General features: G+C 38.9%; 1 protein-coding gene across 6 annotated transcripts in view; it reads left to right on the forward strand.

Moving 5' to 3' along the window:
- Positions 1-19,660, forward strand: part of KDM4C (lysine demethylase 4C) — a 3,520,425-nt gene extending 3,500,765 nt beyond the window's left edge. For 4 of the 6 annotated variants that reach the window (XM_044061093.1, XM_044061091.1, XM_044061094.1 and 1 more), the window contains one exon: positions 17,579-19,660. In XM_044061093.1, coding sequence (XP_043917028.1) covers positions 17,579-17,755 — 177 coding nt within the window. In that variant the 3' untranslated portion in view covers positions 17,756-19,660. Of the gene's footprint in view, positions 1-7,486; positions 7,645-17,578 lie in introns of all 6 variants that reach the window. The other 2 variants (XM_044061092.1, XM_044061095.1) reach the window with 1 other exon arrangement.
- Positions 19,661-20,190: the final 530 nt, after the last annotated feature.

The following is a 20,190-nucleotide window of genomic DNA, read 5'->3' on the forward strand; positions in this document are numbered from 1 at the left end:
CTAAAGAAGGCCTTATGATTGTCTTTTGAGTCTTTAGCTATTTTTCTCTCGAAATTTGCTTTGGATGATTTTATGAGAGCTCTTAGTTTTTTACTTATAGTGATCAAGGGTGTCTTACCTTTTAAGGATTTTGCTCTATCTTGTAGTAGCTTCCTCCTTTTGTTGTAGAGTTTGTTTATGGCTGGGGTCCACCAGACTGGATGCTTGCCTTTGGTACAAAAAGTCTTTGTTTTGCTTGGGATTGCCTTATCCATGCAGTCCTGCAGGTGCTGGTAGAAGGTATTTGTAAGTGATTCAGCGGCTTGAGTACTGTTTTCCGTCGGGGCCTTAAAGGAGACCACACTAGTCTTTAGAAGTGTGAAGTCGGCTTTTGAGAAGTTCTTTACTGTGGTCTTTTTTATTTCAGGTGGGGGTGGGATGAGGACCTCCAGCGAGATTAGTTTGTGATCTGATCTCACCAGTGAGGGGTATACTTCCGGTGTTGAACATTGTGCTCCCATGTTCGTGATGATGAGATCAAGTATGTTATCTCCTCTTGTGGGAATGGTGACTAGTTGTTCCATGGCATTTGAGTTTATGAATTCCAGGAACTTTTGGGCTAGGGTGTTTGGGCTTGAGTAGTGTTCCCAGTCTATATTTGGGTAATTGAAGTCACCTAGTATGATGGTGTTTGGTGATACATTTATCCCCTCTAGTGTATTCTGCTGATATGCTTGTTCTTTTTTTGTAAAATTGTATGCACTTTGTTTTATTTCTCTTTCAGTATGAGTGTTATACTGTGTATTTTAAGACAATTCTGACATTCTGTGAGGATTTCACCCCTTTTAATGTGTTTTTTGGCCATCGGTGAATGTTTAACTAAGTTCTTTATTAAGGCAATTTTATTATATTTCTGTCATTACCTCATGCTGCCAGAACTGTTATTTCCACTGAAGAAAAATGTATTTGAAAGTTTTGACAGGAAAGCTTTGGGTTTTTTTTTCAAATTTTTTCTTTGGGCATATGATTATGTGAGATAATTAAGTCGATTTGTAGCATTTTAAATGATTTTTTTTGTTTAAATCACAATTTTGGTGCTATTCTGTTTGTTAAATATTTCTGACTGGAATTTTTCTTAAGTTTATATTTAATTCCTTGTTTAAGGATGTTTAGGCTGTTTTTGTTCTTGTGGGGCTGGAACTAACCTTTATTTATTTAAATTAGGGGTCTTTGTGACATGTATTTGGGTGATAATGGAGAACACTGGACCGCACCAGTGTTTTTGCATAGCTCTCAGAATGCTAAGGCAGTTGCATAACATCTAGGAGCTATTGCACATCATCACAGCCACAAGGTCTTTGCTCAATAAACAGGGGCAAATCTGCAAATAATGGGTAGAGAACCAATTATTGTACTTGCACCTCTCCAGTGACCTCATTATGAGGAATGTTTCTCATTTTTGGGTCTTAAAACATCTATGTTCCTCACAGTTACACATTTGAAGGGCATGTTACGCATTTTGTGTTAAGAATTTTTCTAATCAAAGTCATGGACAGCCAAGAGATATGCTCAGCAATAATGAAACCCTCTTTACTTTTATCATATTTAGTGGCAGTAACAGTTTTGGTTGATAACTGAAAACACTGGACTTTGCGTAACCTCATCATTCAGTATTCTGGATTTGCAATTACGTGCGGTCCAGTGTTCTTCATTATCTGCAAATTTTGTGCTTTGTTCTAGACCCCTTAAATTGCTGTTTTTTTCAGTGCACTATTTAGTATTGTATCCATATAAAAATTGACTTCAGACTGCTATTTAGAGGGAGAATGGTGGGATTTGTCCATTTTGTACTTGGTTGACTGTGCAACCATTATTTAGTATGGAGCTGCCTAGTTTTTGTACCCTGACTTGATGGACTCAGAGATGGTACCCCCCCCCCCCCGTCAACCATCTACCCCTTCTGCAACTAAAAAAAAACATAGAAAATAAATAACAAATAAACCTCAGCCTACAGCCTATGACTCTGCAGTAGCCACAGCCTTGGACAGGCTGTTGGACCACACATTTTCTGTTGTTTCCAGGTCCCCTGGTGTGGTGTTATTACCACAACTGTGCATGGCACTAGGGTCAGACACTTCATCTGGATCTATCCCATTGCCTGCTTCATGTATGAGAGAACCAAACCTTTTAGGTGCAGGGGACATTAAGGGTGCAATATATATTTCCAATGTTTATATGTCACCACCCTCCACCACCCCTGGTGTTTTTCCAGTAGAGTAGTGCATGCTAAGAAGAGACAGAAGATCTACCATGTTGTAAGCCAGGAGTCTGAGTATTTTCTCACCTGAGATGGTGGCTTTGGCTAGATCCATTATTCAGGCAGTGGATTACGGAATGCAAACCCAGTGTATGAGTAAAGCTGGTACTTCCACCTCTGGGCAATCATCTTAAGTATCCTGTTTTTTAAGGGGATCCGGAGTCTGGGATTTTAGACCTGTCAGTGTCAGATCAGTTTGTTTCCTCTGATGAAGAACTGGTAAGAAATCCAGGTGGATATTTTCTTTTACACAAATATTTGTTAGATGTTTGTATATATTTATTTTGGATCGATCATTGGCTGCTGAGATTAGCAGGGTTTATGATATTTTGAAGGATGAGGCTCCAGATGCTAAGACCTTTGCTCCGTTGATTCCAACATTCAAGGATATTTTTAAGAAAGCTTGTAATTCTTCCCTGCTCATTGAGGATCTGCTGAAAAAAAGTGTGTAAAAATTCAGGGTATGCTCAGCCATGCCTGGTCTCCAAGCCCTCTTGTCTGCGGAACCCTGCTTTGGTGTCCCTAGCAACTTCTTCTAATAAAAGGACTTTTTCTTCTTCAAATCCTGTTCCTTCAGCTAAAATAGACAAATGGCTAGAATCTCAGGGGAAATAAGCTGGCTTGGTTCAGCATGGTAGATTTTAAAGTGTTTATCTACCAGTGTTTTATGTGGTAGTTTGTGTGGAGATGTATGTATAGCTTAGACAAGTGTGCAGTATTGTTACCTGATGAGCAAAAGGTCTGTGTCAAATATATTGCTGCTAACGTTTCTCAGGTGTCAAAACATGTTTTAAAAATTGTCTTGGAGGGGACTGATACAATTGCTAGAAATGCAATGTCAGTGGAGATCAGGAGATGTACTTGATTGCACGGCCGGAACTTTTCTGCTGACTTACAAAATTGAGATTTTGAATGTTCCACTTGATTCCGGTTGTGTGTTTGGTACAGCAGCTAATCAGACCCTTAAACACTGTGATGACAGAGGTAAGCTCATTCAAGGGGTGTTGAAAATGTATCGTATTCCCAAATTTCCCTCCTTTAAGCAAGATAATTTTTTGTGGTCTTCCAATCAGAAATCTCGGCAAAACAAAAAACAAGGTTATAAAAGTAAACAGCAGGACAAGAACCCAGTCAAGCCTAAAATGAGAAGTTCCTTTCCCAAAAAGGATGATTCCCCCTTCCAACTTATGATTATGCCAAAGTGTGGCACCTATCTTTCTCAAGCACCCCTTCCAGGTGCCTCATCTATAATGTTAGCTCTCAACAAGGCTGCCATCAGTGGTTTCCAACAAACAGGTGTTCAGCATTGTTGGGATGGGTTACATATGAAGTGGAGAAAACAGCCGCCTCTGTTAAAAGTGGTTCCCCCTGATCCACAGGACCAGACTTTATTCCCTCCTATTCTCTGGCAAATGCCGGAATCAGTGGCCATAGAACCTATCCCTCTTTTGGAAGGAAGGCCAGTAGAATAATGACAATATCACTTCATTGTTGGAAGAAAGAAGTGATAATGCAGTGACATTGTTATTGGTCTCTTGGCTTTCCTGATCAACCCTATTTTTGCTTGGTGTAAGGATTGGCCATATTGCACTTGCTCTTGTTTCCTCCATTTGGATTGCATGGTGTCATGCGTTTTGCTTAGGTACATTCTTCATCTTTAACACATCTGATGCCATGATCAAACATCTTAACCATTCCCACCACTCTGTTTGGATTCTAATTTAGTATGGTAGCTGCTGGTTAACAGTCCTTTTTGGAAATCCTGTCTGCCCTGATGCCATTATTTACTGATCTAGTGCTTCCCTGTACTCAGCTCTAACAGATTTAAGTGTTGCATATAGTGTATTTAAAACATTTTTTCAAACATTTTTTTCCAGTCATTCATTAAGTACATGGGATAGCTAACACATTGTGTTCCCAAATAATGGTATTGAGATAACACCCATGGAATTGTGCCAGTCCGGTCTTCTGGTACCCTCTGCTCTATAACTTGCCTTTACTTCCTTGGATTTTCCTTTAGTGCTGTCTCCAGCAAGAGTTGGGAATAGGTTAATTGAGAATGTCTACCCTGTCCAAAGTCCGTCCCACTTTTCTCAGCCTTGCTTTGCTCAACTTCACTTTGCTTCCTTGCCCTTTCTCCATTTCCCATCACCACAACACCTTTATGCTTCTCTGGTCATATTAGCCTATCACCTACATAACCACATCTCCCCTAACTCAAAGAACTCAGCACTGCCTCCATCTAGGGGCCCCTTCCTGCTTCACTTAATACTTCATACTCACATGTCCTACATGACTGTCATACAAATAACACATCCTGAGCTCACTAACTTCAGTCTGCAACATTACCCGATCTACTCACTTTAAAACCTAGCTGTCTGGTATTTCACTTATAAGCACACAATATATCACACCATCCTTTTCTTTCTACATCTTAGGACCTTTACTAATATGTGCTACTGCACATTGAAGTACTTATACCTCATTTCAACAAAGATCTATCAACTGTCCAGATTTTCAGAGAATGTTCATGTTTTTGGTCTCTTCCACATAAAAAAATATGTTTTTTTTTGGCAAGTTACTGAGGATTGAAGTCAATAAATAACATACATGCATTTTAGTTTCAGACTTCATATCCTTCAGAAAATTCTTGTAACTCAAATCATGTTATTCTAGCAACTTTCTATGTTTATAAGAACAATATTTAATATCTGTCCCTATTTTTAAGCCTTTGATTCCCCCCATTATTTTAGGCTTTACTTGACATAGTACACATTCTCACAATCATAGCTACCTGCTAACACAACATTCTGTCTCCATCTTAATCCTGTTCTAGCACTTGCTTTATCACCTTCCCAGTCCTGCATATCTCACTTGCTTTCCTTCTTCTGACTGTAAACAATTTCACAGCATCTCACCACATTACCTCACATCCTGACATCACAAGTCCAGCCTACACCACCTTCTCCTGCATTGAGATTTCATCTAACATTTTTGATATTACTTATAGTCTCTTCCTAAAGCCACTGTATTTGCTAAACAAAGAATCTCTTACCCCTTCTCCATGCCAAATATAGATCAAAACTAAAAACTATCCTCACATTTTATTCTTCCCATTATAACATTAGCCTTTGATTTTTGGGGGCAGTCATCACAGTCCAGGACTTGTTGAAAAACTAAGCACCACACAACCATCACTTAAAATTTTGTTCCATAATGTAAACACCAGTACTTCTGAACTTAAATTATTTAACCTCAACATCAGCAGCTTTCACGGAAAGCTTGCTGAACAGTCTCCTGTCATTCCTGTACTAAGCAAAACTTGGCTAGCAGAAAACATTGATAATGCAGAAATTCTCCCATCTCCCTGTTGAAATCTTGGCACTTGAAATGCTGACTGCCAAAAAGCCAAAAAAAAAAAAAAAAAGAAAACCTGGGAAAGAGTGACTCTTTAAAAACTCTGTTCTCCTTAAAACTTCTTTTGCAGGGGGAAGCCCGCCCCCCATGCCGAACATATGAGTAACAACTCTGAAATCATACCTTGGAGAAAAGGGAGTATTCCCAGAAATGGCATCTCGGACTTAGTATATACAAGTCCTGTTCTTTCAGACATTCAGTATATCTCGTTAAGCTCTGTTGTTTTTAAAGAATCTTTCTCCCTTCATTTGATGTGTCTGTTCCTTGGATGTCAGAGTGCTTATGATGTGCATGTTCTATTCCAATCAGTCTGCAACCATGAGAGGATAATTTCTTTATATACCAACGTGTTGCTTTGTTTCTGATAGCAAATGTAAATAAACCACGTCTCCACAAATTATGGAAAAGTTTCTAAGGAAAAACAGCTTAAATACATCAGCCCAGAAAACAGAAGACCACCAGTAATCAAGATATTATATACCTCTCTTACAGTAACTGTTTGCATATTGATGGCTACATCATTTTACGGTTCTGGAGACATACTCCTTTTGAAGTACAGTTTAGTTGCATTTTATGATTTCCATGATTCCTGAAGCAAAAAATTAAGTTTTACAATTCATTTACAGTTTCGTGCATTTCTCTTCTTTTCATCTCCTTTCTTGCATTTATAGAGAAAAGGTCACAAGACTACATTTTGTAGGTAACCTGTGTTGCCACTGAAAAGTAAGAGAGAAAAACATCTTTATCTGTTTTCATTATCTTGGCATCACCCCTTGTTCCACTGCATTCTTCAGGCTGTACTTTGATTATCCAGGTAAGGTCATTTGTCTTGCCACAAGTAAATAAGACCAGTTGCTGTGTTGGATTCATGCCCCAAAACCACACTAACCTCCCTATGTCCATTATATTGGTCTCTGCTCCAGTAGTCTTAGCTATGTGGGCTATATCCTGTACAGGATATAACAGCCAACCAGCTTCTAAAGCTTTAAGGACAACTTCTAAGTGCAAAACTATTATTCAGCTCTAGCTGAACTGAAGGAAAAAGAGTGGTTTGGGTGCCCAGCCCTTTAGACCTCTCCTGCCACTGATAGCACTTATTTTATGGTATTTTGAGGGTCAGGAGTTAGCTAATGCTTTATACATTAGAATCAGTGGCACTGCAAGTAGCATACTCACCTTTGGTGCAGAAGGCTATGGGTTGTATTCCCTCACCAGGTAGGTAGATTGCTGAAACTGCAGCACAGCATAAGGGAGCTGCTGTACACCTTAATGTGTCATTCTTCAGATGAGACGTTAAACCATGGTCATATCTGCTTGAGTTGGTGGTAACTCAGGTGGATGTAAACTGTCCCGTGACACCTATAGAAAAGAGTAGGGGAATTTCCACAATGCCATGGCCAAATTTCCTCTAGCAGCATAGATACCACCTTGCGTCTCCCCTGAAAAGAGGCCACTGGCTTACTGGACATAACTCGGTCAACAAAGGATACAATTGCTGGACAAAAAAGTTTCCTTAGGGGAAAAAAATTCCACTTATTATTTTTATGACCGAAACTGAATTTTTCTGTAAAATTATCTTATGTTGGGAAAAAGTGTTCTTATAGACTGCCATGTAACTTTTAAACAGGAGCATTACTTTTTACTGTTATGGAAAAAAAGTTGTTAAAAATAATTTAAAACTACTTTTTTCCTTTGTAAAAGTCACGTTATTTTACTTTCCAGGGCTTGGGTAAGTGTTTAGAGTGACTTTTTTACTACTTGCATGTTTTACAGACTACTGCTTCCATGCGTGACCAGGAATCAACCATCTTTTCTGGTTTTAACATGGAACAACCTACTGGTTCCATGGTTCTTTCATCTGACACCAACAAAACAAAGAAAATAAACAGCCTTTGCCACCACAGCAGGCTGCTAAAGTGCCTCGACTGCAGGTAAGTGACTGCTGTGGCCATTTCTGGTTCCTCAGATAATGCATCTTTTTCTGGTCTCCCTCTGGTGTAGTCCCTACCTCCACCATTATGGACCAGGAGCTTAACATGTTCGCTGTAGCTGATGAGTGCCTTTAGTAGGTAAAGGAAGACCCACTCTTGTTGGTTATGGGAGAAGGAGCAGGGAATATCTCTCTGTCTAGACAGAATGTCATGCCTGTCCCTAGGGAGATTTTGCTTGGTAAAAGTGGATCTGCATCATCAGGAATGTCTGTCAGAAAGAAGCAAAATGGTAGGCATGTGTCATGTCCTGTCTCAGTTACTTTGGACAAGAGTGTTTTATTGGGGTTAGCTCAGGGTTAAGTTCATGCTCTTGACCCTTCCAATTCAGCTGTTTCTGGCAAGAGAAAATGGGATTCCTCATTTTCTGAAGAAGTTCAACATTTTGAATCACAAAATGAATGTGAACGGGCAGCTTAAATTCTGAGGAAAATGTGGCTTCTATCAGTCCCTTTGAAGGATTCTCTTTTTCTGAAAATATTTCCGGCATGGAACAGTTGTTTCAGTAGGAACATAATGACATTCTGCTGTCTCTGAAGTATTGTGATATATTGCAACTGTATTTTCCTGGACCTGTACCAATCCCTCGTGTTTTTTCAGCACTGGGGAATTTATTTGTTATAGCCTGTAACTTGCCTGACAGCCAGCCTGATTCCCCCAAGAAAGCAAATAGATTGTATACAATTCTTCAGTCTTGCAAGTTTTTGTATACTAATCCCAGATCAGACTCAGCAGTTATTTCTCTGGTGACCTCAGCTTCTACTGCTAAACATCTGGTTAATACTAATCCTTCCCCTTCTGACAAGGGTTGGAAAGCTTTTGCTGTATTTGGGAAAAGTGTATTCTTGTGCAACACTTATTTCTAGAATTCTCAACTGTCAAGCTTTTATGTTAAAGTTCATGCTTATTTTTTTGGGAACATGAAGAATATTATGGAAAAACATCTTTCTGTAACCTGATTAGTTCCATGTCACAAGTACCTACCCCCTATTTGAAATGATCTTATGATTTTGCTGCTGCCCCTGGAACTGTTTGCTTGGAAGTTTGCTTGGTTGTATATTCACAACCTTCCTGGGGATGTTAAAGCAGAAATTCTGATTTCCGTCTTAGAGAGAATTAGATTTTAGTCCATTTGTAGCAGAGGTCCTTAAGAAGTGTGATGAGAGATAAGCTGATTCAAGGCCTCCCTTCTCCAAGTTTACTATCTCTGTAACCTTCTTCATAAAGAAAAATAAGGAAGCACAGCAGACTGCTTGTAAGCAAGCATTTAAAACCATGTCAGAGAGTTTCCTAAAATAAAAGACTAACCCCTCTCCTGAACAAAGGGCAGTCTAATATGTCTGAATGACTACAAGACTTCCCTCTCACTCTTTCATTCCACCGTGAAAAGCCTTTAATCCTTCTAGAAACTTCCATTTCTCTTTTGGAAACAGTTTCAGGCAAATAGATTCTGAAAGTAATTAATATGGGTTACAGATAATAACTGCTCTCTCTCTCTCCTTTTCAAGAGATTTTCACTCATCTGCCAGATCAGACTTCTCTTTTTACTCCTGTGACTCAGCAAGTGATAGAAATGGTTCCTCCTTCTCAGCTAGGACAAGAGTTTTATTCAAGAATGTTTCTGATGCCAAAGTAAGATGATTTGTGGAGACCAGTTCTGTATCTTTTCTTTCTAATCCAGTTTGTGATAGTACCCAAGTTAAAAATGTTATCCCTTCACAACTTGTTACCCCATTCACATTTTCACTTTTCTGGTGACCTTGATTTAAAAGATACTTATCATATTTCTACAGCTACAGATTTCAGACATCTCTTCAGTTTTTCTGTGTCTGTTTCACACTGTTGGTTCTCTGCTTTGTCCTTTGTTCCTATTTACTGTTCCAAGGGTATTTACAACATGTCTAGCTCCAGTGATAGTCTATTGTAGACTGCAAATTATTCACACTTTTCCTTATTTAGATGACTTGCTTATTTTTTTAAAGTTTTTTTTTCAGTGTCAGGAATCTCTCACGTAGATGAGAGATCTCCTACATGGTCTGGAGTTCCAGGAGAACATACAAAAGTCTTTTTAAACTTCTCACAGGATTGTTTTCTTGGGGTATCTCGTTAAAAGAGCTTTTCTTTCACAGGAGAAACTGTATGTAGATCTATTCTTGAGTTTTTACACTCAGTCTACTGTCTCATCCCAGGAATTTCTCATGATTCTAATTCTCATGGCATCATTGATCCTCATGATTCCTCTGGCAAGACTGTACATGAAAAAAGTTCAGTGGTTTCTAAAATCTGTACAGTCCCGGCATCAACACCCCTTGACATTTTAGATTCCAGTTCTGTTTTTTTTTTTTTTTTTTTTTTTGTGGAGAGTCCAGTTCTGTTAAAATCCATGTCTCCCATTTTCCCTTCCAGCTCCACAGCACAGTCTGGAAAAACAGGTATCTCAGGCTTTGCTTGGAAAGCAGTGTCTACAGGGATAAAAGTGCAAGGTCTTCTGAACAAAAAAAGACCAAAATACACAAATGTAAAAGAGATGTCACTTAATCCATGCACTCAACGCTCTCAGTCATCTGTGGTCCCATAGGTGTTTACAGACAACACCACTATGATGTTACTATATATATATATATTGCTATTTAGAGACTAATAGGGAGCTCTACTGAAGAGCGCTCTACTAATCAATGAAATAACACCTAATAGTAATGCTCTCTTCAATGCAGATAGCCCCGATACTCTGTTAACTTTCTAAGACACATAAAGGGAGTCTAACTTATATCGCTTTGTTAAGCATTGATATACAGCTAGATACTCATGCCCGCTTCAACTTTGCCAGCAAAAACATAGGAGGGGGTTTATTGAATAAGGGTTCTGGAAACCTATTAAATACAGCTGGGGTGTTCTCGCTTACTTAAACACAGTTAGCGTTGTGCATGTAGAACGCTATAAGCGTTATATGCGTCTCAACTGCCTAGTACTGCTAAATACACACTTTCTTATGAAGAAACTATTCTACCACTATTTTTTTTACTCTAATTCTACATGTAACACCTATTCTACATAGCCTAGATCAGTCTTAGTAATGCTCTTTAAATTTACACAAGGTTTTTTTCTGTATTATCCCGATAACCTCTTTTAAATAGAATGGATCTTCCTTTCTAGCTTAGACATAGTAAGCATTGTATACGTTGAGCTGATGTAAGCGGCTTAACTGTATTGTATTATTTGCCGCTGAAGTTACTCTTTTATTATTTTAGCTCTATTTCTGCCTGTAAAATCACTGTATTGTACCTTAGTCACAGCCTAAATACTGCTCTAGAAACACTCCTAGGGAATTTTATACAGAATCCTAATAAATCACTTATTTAGTGCTTGAATGTACCATACTTGCTTAAACATAGTTAGCGATGTGCATGTGGGGCTGCTTTAAGACCCTCCACTGTCTTATACTGTTAAATATATTTTTTGACACAGTTTAAACTTGTTAATAATTTAACTGAAATTCTCTCCATTAAGTCAAGTTACTTTCAAAGAAAAGCTAATGCAGCTCTTTCCATCCTAGCTATCTGTATGTATTTTGTAGAGTTCTTAGCGTCATAGCTGTACCTGTTTTTTAATGTACTCTGTAGGTGATTTGAAACAAATTAAGTTTTATTGATGTTTTTTGTGGCAAATACATATGACTGTGTCTGTAAAACTCTTTCTTTGCTTTCTAATTCTAGTATTGTCTGCCTCACTACCTTTTCTCTCTTCCTGCTTTTACCAGCCTGGTGAACCAGTACATTCCTGTACTTAAACACCTGAAATCACTCTCCTGGAAGCCTCTGAAAATTAGTCCGAACTAGGATTTTAACCACCAGTTCTCTGAGAGACCAACCTTTTTTAAGACAGAAAAAGTATGTGCTGATCCAGGTACCTGAACTTTGTACCAATATTTAAGGTTTAAAGAGACTGCTACGTTAGGCAAGCTTCCCACTCAGGATAGCCAGCAGCCAACAACCCCCCATTTATCTTTTTTCTGTTCTTTTTAGTTAACCCTTATATCCAGTCTACTCTCTCTCTCTCTTTTTAATAAGTACCCTAACTCCCTCTCTCCTGTAGCCTGCCACCCTTGTATGTGAACAATTTGCTGCAATTAAGTGACTGGCCACTAGGTGGTGCCTTACCATTAGCTTTCTGCATTTCTATTCCTACACCTATTTCTTTACTATACCTCCCCAACCCTGTTTTTCAGCTTCTACTTCTCACAGACTTATTCTTTTACCTTTCCCACCCTTGTCCTAGGGTACCTTTAACCACACTCTGTCTGACATGCCACTTTCCTCTTATTAGCCTCTTAACTTACTTCAACATTCTCTCACTTTCAGACTTACCTGCAGAATTCTCCCACTCTACACATTGTCATCCTCGATAGTCCACTCTCTTGTCTCTACTCGCTCCGTTCGCCCTCCGGGCTCACTCTGCTCCCCTACCCTTCCCCCAATTCCCACCCACCCACCCCCAGGGGTCCTACATTTATTCCTCCAGAGACACACCCCCTACAAACCTGCTCCAATCACACAAATCTCATCTTTACCACACCCAGCCTCAGTCTCTTAAAACACACCCACTGATACTTTATCTCTCATCCCCTCTGGTAATATACACCACCTACTGGCACACATCCTAACCTACCTGTAAATCCTAGATCAACGTTAATTCCCACCTCATTATCAATATTAAATTCTTCTCAATCATGCCAAACCAATTACAACTATTAATTGTGGTCTCACTCCTACCGGTTCTAACTACAACCTACCTCTTAACCTCCTATAAACAACCCCTCCACTCTACCCTCCTCTTCCCTTCCAAACACACTTTAACACCAACACTAGCCATATCACCAAACTTCCTTAATTTCACGTGTAAACCCAGCTACTTACTAGCTAAATATCACTGACCAGCACATATCAAATATAGCAACCTAAAAAATAAAAAATTGTTTGACTACTATTGTAAGCCTCTCCAATCTAAGCACTTTACATTCCTCCACTCCTTAATCGACGGGGATATTCATCCTAACCCTGGACCAAACTCTACCCATATTACCACAACCTGTAACCAATACAAAGAAAGCCCCCTAACATCGACCAAACCTTCCAATTCACTCTCTATCGCTCATCTAAATATACGTAGTATCGGCAGTAAAATAGCTCAAGTTCATGCCCTTCTAGATGTCCACCAGTTTGACATCCTTTGTTTATCAGAAACATGGCTTAAACTCACAATAAAAGACAATGAAATCACCCCCCCGGGTTATAGCATAATTCGTCTAGACCACACAGTCAAAAAAGGTGGAGGGGTAGCAGTTCTCTACAAAGCAGAACTACAAGTTAGCACTGTAAATCTTAACCTACCTTTAGATAATAGTGCCGAAATAATTATCTCTAAACTCCAGCTTAACACATACAAAGCCATAAACATCATCTGCTCCTATCTTCCCCCAGGAAATAACAATAGTATACTCGAATACATTCTAAATTGGCTTTCTTCTAACCTCCCTCAAGAAACCATAGTCCTAGGAGACTTTAATATAGATTGGAATTCATGTAGCAGCACTAACCCCACCACCCTTATTAACCTCTATGGTTTCTCACAAGCTGTAAACTCCCCCACCAGAATAAATAAACTTAACAATAAAGAAAGTACGTTGGATTGGATACTCACTAATAGTCCACATCAAACATACAATAGGAACCCTTCCAGATGACCTAAGTTACCATTCGCTGACATATACTATCAGACATAAAGCTAGCCTAACCATCCCTAACACTATCAGAACAGTGCGCACCAAAAAATGTTTTAACCCAGAGCTGTTCCAAACAGAACTTAAACAATGCAATTGGGCACCTCTAATATCTCTCCCTATAAATAAAGCAGTTGAATACTTTAACACCACTTTCCTAACAATCCTGGACCACCATGCTCCAACACGCTCTATTAGAAATAAAACTAAACCAGCCCCTTGGCTCTCAAATAATACTAGGAAACTAATCCTTTGCAGAAACAAATCCTGGGCTAAATGGCTACTACAAAGAATCCTACTGATCACCAAACCTTTATGCAACATAGAAATAATACAAAAAAAGCCACCTTACTAGACAAAAAGAACTATTATCTCCAACTACAACAATCCTCCCTCAAGGAACCACAAACATTTTGGACTAGTATCAACAAACTTCTATTCCCAAGCAAAACTATCACCCCTAACCCTCTAGACTCCAACCCTGACTATCCAATACAAACAGCCAACACCTTCTACTCTTTCTTCACTGACACTATCCAAAATCTTGCAAACCATCTGATACCTCTAATCTGCCTACTCCCGCTACCATCCCTCCCCCATTATTCCATTTAGAACCAGTACCCACATCCTATATCTGCTCCCTAATCCAAAAGCTTAAACCAACCACCCCCTCAGCTGACAAACTCCCAGCAGAATTCCTGCAAAAAGGAGCTAAAGCTATTGCTTATCCCATCTCCATACTGATAAATAGAACTATAAAGGAAGGTACTATCCCATCGATCTGGAAAATTCCTCATATCATCCCACTACATAAAGGCGGGAACTCCAATGACTTTTCCAACTTTCGTCCCATAGTCCTACTCTCCCCACTTGCAAAAGTAATGGAGAAATGCATTCACAAACAACTACTCAACCACCTTCTCCATCACAATCTACTAGCTAACTGTCAACATGGTTTCCGACCATTCCACAGTACCACCACTGCCCTGCTATCCTTCACAAACTGTATCAACAAAAATGCAACAAAATATTCTTTCTTCTGTATTCTTTGTTGATTTATCTAAAGCCTTCGACATGGTTAATCACCAACTCCTTCTTCACATACTGAAGTCCCTTTCACCTGACCCTCTATCTATGAATTGGTTCACATCTTACCTTGAAAACAGACAACAGGCTGTACTCTGGCAAAATAAACTATCAAATCACCTTCCTATCTCATTAGGTGTTCCACAGGGCTCCATACTAGGCCCACTCCTGTTTTCCATTTATAACAATGACCTTCATTTAGCTGTTCCACTCTCTACCTGCATTCAATATGCAGATGACTCTACTATAATCTGTTCAGCCACATCCCAGGCCAAACTTCAGTCTCTTACACAAAAAGCTTTCAACACTGTAGAACAATGGTTCCCTAACTGCTTCCTCCTCCTCAACCCCCCAAAAAATAAACTTTTACTCTTCACACCTACCCAAAAGTCCACCCCTATACTTATCTCTCTCACATCCAACAATGGTACTCTTATTTCTCCTGACCCTACCACCAAACTCTTAGGAATTACAATTGACAATAACCTAAACTTTGATACTCGCATAAATACCACAATAAAATCAGTTAACAGAAAACTAGGATCCCTCTACAGAATCAAACCTTTTCTTACACCAGAAGCTAGGACCGCTATAGCCAGAACCCACTTAATCTCAACCCTGTTCTGTGCTTCCCCCATATACACCAACCTCTCGTAAAGTAACCTCAGCAAACTAGCTATATCATATAATAATATTGCTAGATTTGCTACAAGCTCTCCTTTTAGAACACATCACTGTCTGAATCTAAAACAACTAGGCTGATTAGAATTTCTTAACCAGCTTCGCTTTCATCAAATTACAATAGCCCATAAAACCCTGTATCAACCCGGCAACACTCCAATACTCTCTAGCCTCATTATACCTTATAATAATCTCAATAACCTACGCTCCTCAAACAAAATGTTGATTAATACTACCAAATCAAAAAACTCAGCAGGCGACTCCTTGTTCTCTAACTCTGTCAGAAAAGTATGGAATCAATTACCACATGACCTTACATCTCAGACCTCTCTCCCACTTTTTAAAAGGAATCTAAAACTATTTCTCAATAACCACTGGTTATGCTCCTGTACCAACCCTGCCTAACCTTTATCCTTGACTCTCTCTTTCAGCCTATATCCACTACAGTCCTCCCTACAATGCCTCTATATACTATGTTCTGCATATAAATCCATGTTTACATATATATTATTGTTCACTTTGACAATTATGCACATCTTCTGGAAAAAAACATTTTTTTTTTAGTTTTTAACTCATTTTTGTAACAATGGCTGCTTTTTACTTTTTAAGCTTTATTAATTTTTTGCATGTTTTCCTGGAGCTTTTCTCCCTGGGCCTCTACTGAAAATGGACATGTATCCAGTTAGACTTGCCCGGTCAACAAATGTAAAATAAATAAAAATGTGGTACATAAACAAAAGGGTGGTGAGGACCAGATCCTACCCTTTGTGCAAACTAGCTGTAGTAGCCTGGGCTATAACTTTTCAGCACAGTCTCACTCTACAGGCATCTGACATACAATCAGAACAAGATTTGAAGTAGACATGAAGACTTCTCATATATCAGGCTATGAATGCCCCTTTGACCTGGGAGCAGAGTGAAGGATACATGAGCTATCATACTACCAGCTGAGTTTTCCTTCTAGCACTGCTTACTCTTAGATATATTGAGCTAATTCATGGTGTGGGCATGCAGTGGTACTACAAGGGAGTCACCCCCTCATTTTGTCCACCTATGTAACAGTGCGCCTGCAGCCTCTGTCACAACTTTCACCCTCATCATCAGAGTTCATGCTTCCACAGTTTCCTCTTTGTAAGAAGGAGCAAGCATTGCCTCAACGTTCTTGCCTCCCCCACCAGTCTAGTGCCCATGTTGCAGCCTGTCCATTTACACCACAGAACTGATGTACTTCATTCATGTTTATGTAAAATGCTAGGTTTAAGCTCTGGAATAATGACAACATTCAGGTGTTAAAGAAGAGTGAAAAGCAAGTTACACAAAAAGGCTGTTTGGCTTGATTGCATTCTTAAAAATTCTAAGCAACTGCAGTTGGAATTAAAGCAGATGAAAACATACTCATATTAATGTGAATTTGTGCAGTGTATACAGTCACACACACACAAATATATGTCTCCATATTATAGTCAACTGTGATAAAAGTTGACACCTGTTTTGACACACTTTGGCAACAGAAGGTCGACAGATGTGAGAGATCGCTACCGATAGATGTGAGAGATCGCTACAGTATCAGAGTTGGGGAGTATCTGCTTTCCCTGATATTGAGTGATCTTGGAGTTCAAGAGCTGTGGGGACCCTGCAAAGAAGATTGTTAAAGATGGATGTTCTGTGATTATTTCTTGGAGTATGTGCGTTAGAAATCTGATTTTTTTTCAATTATTTGCTATCAGTGTAACGCACATCGATATTTGTACACATGCACACACACATACACATGCATATATTTGCTATCAGTGTAACGCACATCGATATTTGTACACATGCACACACACATACACATGCATATATATATATATATATATATATATATATATATATATATATATATATGTGTGTGTGTGTGTGTGTGTGTTTGTATCGGGAGGTGGAACTTTTAGCTCATTATGGAATTCAAAATGCAGAACTAAGAGGACCTTCCACAAGTAGTAATGAATTTGTACAGGTGTTTTTTTGTCTCTCTCGGATAACAAAGTGACAGAAACCTGAACTGGTGGGATGACATATTCCATGTTTCTATCTTCTCTTCAAATACCAGTGTGCCACTAAATGTCATGTTACTTGTAACTGATTGTCCACCTCATTTTTTTTCAGTGTATAGTGAAACTGAAGGCATTATTGTAAACTTCAACTTCATAGAAACATAACATTTTGGTTGTTATAGTATCTGATTTGAAAATAATGTTTTTGACCAGTATTTGTAAAGTCTTGTATGTCTATTATGTTTATTTGGAAGAAAAAATGATAGTTCATTTCCTGACTTATGTTTTTATACTTTAGTCTGCAGCATCAGACATGAGATTTGAAGATGCTTTCTGTGGAAAAGACATAATGCCAACACAACAGAAAAGGAAAAGAACTGAAAGTTCCAAATACAAAAATGAATATGTAGATGATGCAGTATTTTGTGCATTTCTGAAAAGCACTTGCCAAAGCCAGCGTCACAAAGGACAATAAAAATATGTCATATCTTTTTTTTTTTGGGGGGGGGGTGACTGAGGAATGCCTGGCAAAGGCTGCATAATATTGTCAGTCCATATGCGTGTAGCTTTCTGTTTGTAGAGATGTAGGCCATGTCTCTACTTCGAAAAAAAAAAGTATTCAGCAGCATCCTAAATTTTATGGAACTGAAGGTGAGCTTCACACCATGAATGACTCCATACATCCAAAGCCTGCACACCACTGAAGGGAAGATAAAGATGAACTTTTTGATATTTAAACAAGTATCTGTGGATGTCCTTCCACTCATGTGTTGCAGTATTCCTTACATTTTGGGATTCCCCTGCCTTGGCAGACCAACTTATGGTCGTGAGAGGCACCTAGGCAAAATAAACACTTTTCGTGGTGGTCTTTACGGGAAATCTGTCTCCTGCACTGCCATTTACCTTTTGTGGAAGACATTAACCCCCAGAAGCATCTGAAAGTCAAGAAAAAACAAACCCCCAGGGGGGCACTTATCTGCAATGGCTTGGAGACCAGCAAACAGGAAGCTCAGACCAACGATCAAGAAGCATTCGGACTGGCTGCAAGGACATAGGCGTTCAGACCAGACCAATGATGCAGAGATGCATTTGGACTTGTGGGAAAGTTCTGAGGATGGTACATCTGGACATCACCTTGCCCTATGCTATGCAAGGAGCATACGTGTGATGTACGGCATACCTTAAAGCAACAGTAGGCTTTTGTATACTGGCCGGATGTCGGGCTGCTGAGGCAAGGAATCCCAAAATGTAAGGCGTACTGCAACAATGACGGAAAGGACATCCACTGCTATGATAAGATTTTACAAAACTGTACTTTATCCTGTACTGTGTTAAGTTCAGTTACATCAAGTGGCTTTTTATCTGGTTTCTTAGATTATGATTCATTGTAATTGCATGCACTTTAATAGTGTGAGCTGGTGGTTTACTGCAGTGGTTTTTTTTCACTTTTCTCCACTATTGTGCAACTTTGGAGCTGGTATAGGTAAGGATGGTGTAGAGGGCAAAGTGAGAATGCAAAAAAAAAAAAGTTTTTTCTCTTTTTATTAAGTTTTCAGTTATGTTTCTCCATTTAGAAAATTGGTGAAGTGTAACATATTGTGGCGATATGATGGGCCATAGGTAAACCAGTATTAGCTTACAGCTACAGCCCAATGGATCTTGTTGGTACTTGTTGGTTTGGCCTCTGCTGTGTAGCACATTATTTTTCTTTGGCTGAGTTAATTTTCACAAAGTGAGCATTTTTATAGTCAGTACTCCTCATGGATAACTTTCTATTGCCTGCACAGCAGAAACTTAAACTGGAACTGGGGGCTTGAAATGAAATTGTCAAGCACTTAATGATGGCACAGTGGTGTTTTAGCAGAATAACATACTTCCAGGTCATAACTTGGTAAAAACATTTATCCAATTGTGTGATAAATTTCAGGGAAATGCTAGTTTTCTAGAGATATGTATAAAATGTAGTATACAGAGAGATTTTAATGACTTCCTCATGAATGGTGTTTTGAAAGCGTACCTTCATGTCTTCTTTTGTACAGTGCTTCTGCATTTATACTGCTGCTGTTTTAAGTGGCATTTACACTGATTTGGCATACAACATAGACAGTTTTGAGCTTCTAAGAGAAAAATAAATTGCTAATTGAAATAGGATTTTTTATATATTTCATAAGCAAAAATATATTGCAGTTAGAACTTTAAAGAAGTTTCTTGTTTATGTTTTTATTGGGAGTGCAAAAATGATTTGCAATTTAGAAATCTTTGGAAATGTGTTTGTTAAATAACACTTTAATATAAAATGAACTCTATGAACTATATTTACAATAATTTAATGTCTTCCTTTGCACTAGATTAAACTCATAATAAACATATTTTAAAATGAGTGTGAGCTTGCTTTTTTTCCATTACTTGTTGATGTATGAATATTAAAGCACCAGAAAGTGCAGAGATCAGTATGTGAAACGGTTTACTATCATATTTGTGAACGTCATTTAGACGAACGCAATGATTTCCGACAAATGTTGGAAATCAAAACACCGAGCAGCCGAAATATCGAACAGAGCATTTCAGCAATGTCGAATATCGACTTTGCTGAAATGCTCTCATCTGCCCACAACTAACAATAACATTTGCAGGGGGGGCAACCCCCTGCATCCCACACCCCCCACATATATACAAACTCCGAGATCGCAGTACAGAGAGGGTAAGGGTACATTTCCTGATCCCCACTATAGTGCGATCTGCACCGCAGTGTTGAAGCTGACAATAGCAGCTGTTAGCTCATGTCAGCTTTGACATTGTGGCGATCGAACTCAGTTCGAGAAAATGATTTTCGCACATATTCGATCGTCTAAATGACAATCAAATATGTGATAGTAAACCATGTGAAACTCTTCAGTTTCATTTTTATTC

This window comes from Protopterus annectens, chromosome 2.part0 (assembly GCF_019279795.1).
Source record: "Protopterus annectens isolate FY-2018-M chromosome 2.part0, PAN1.0, whole genome shotgun sequence".
Classification (NCBI taxonomy): Eukaryota; Metazoa; Chordata; order Ceratodontiformes; family Protopteridae; genus Protopterus; species Protopterus annectens.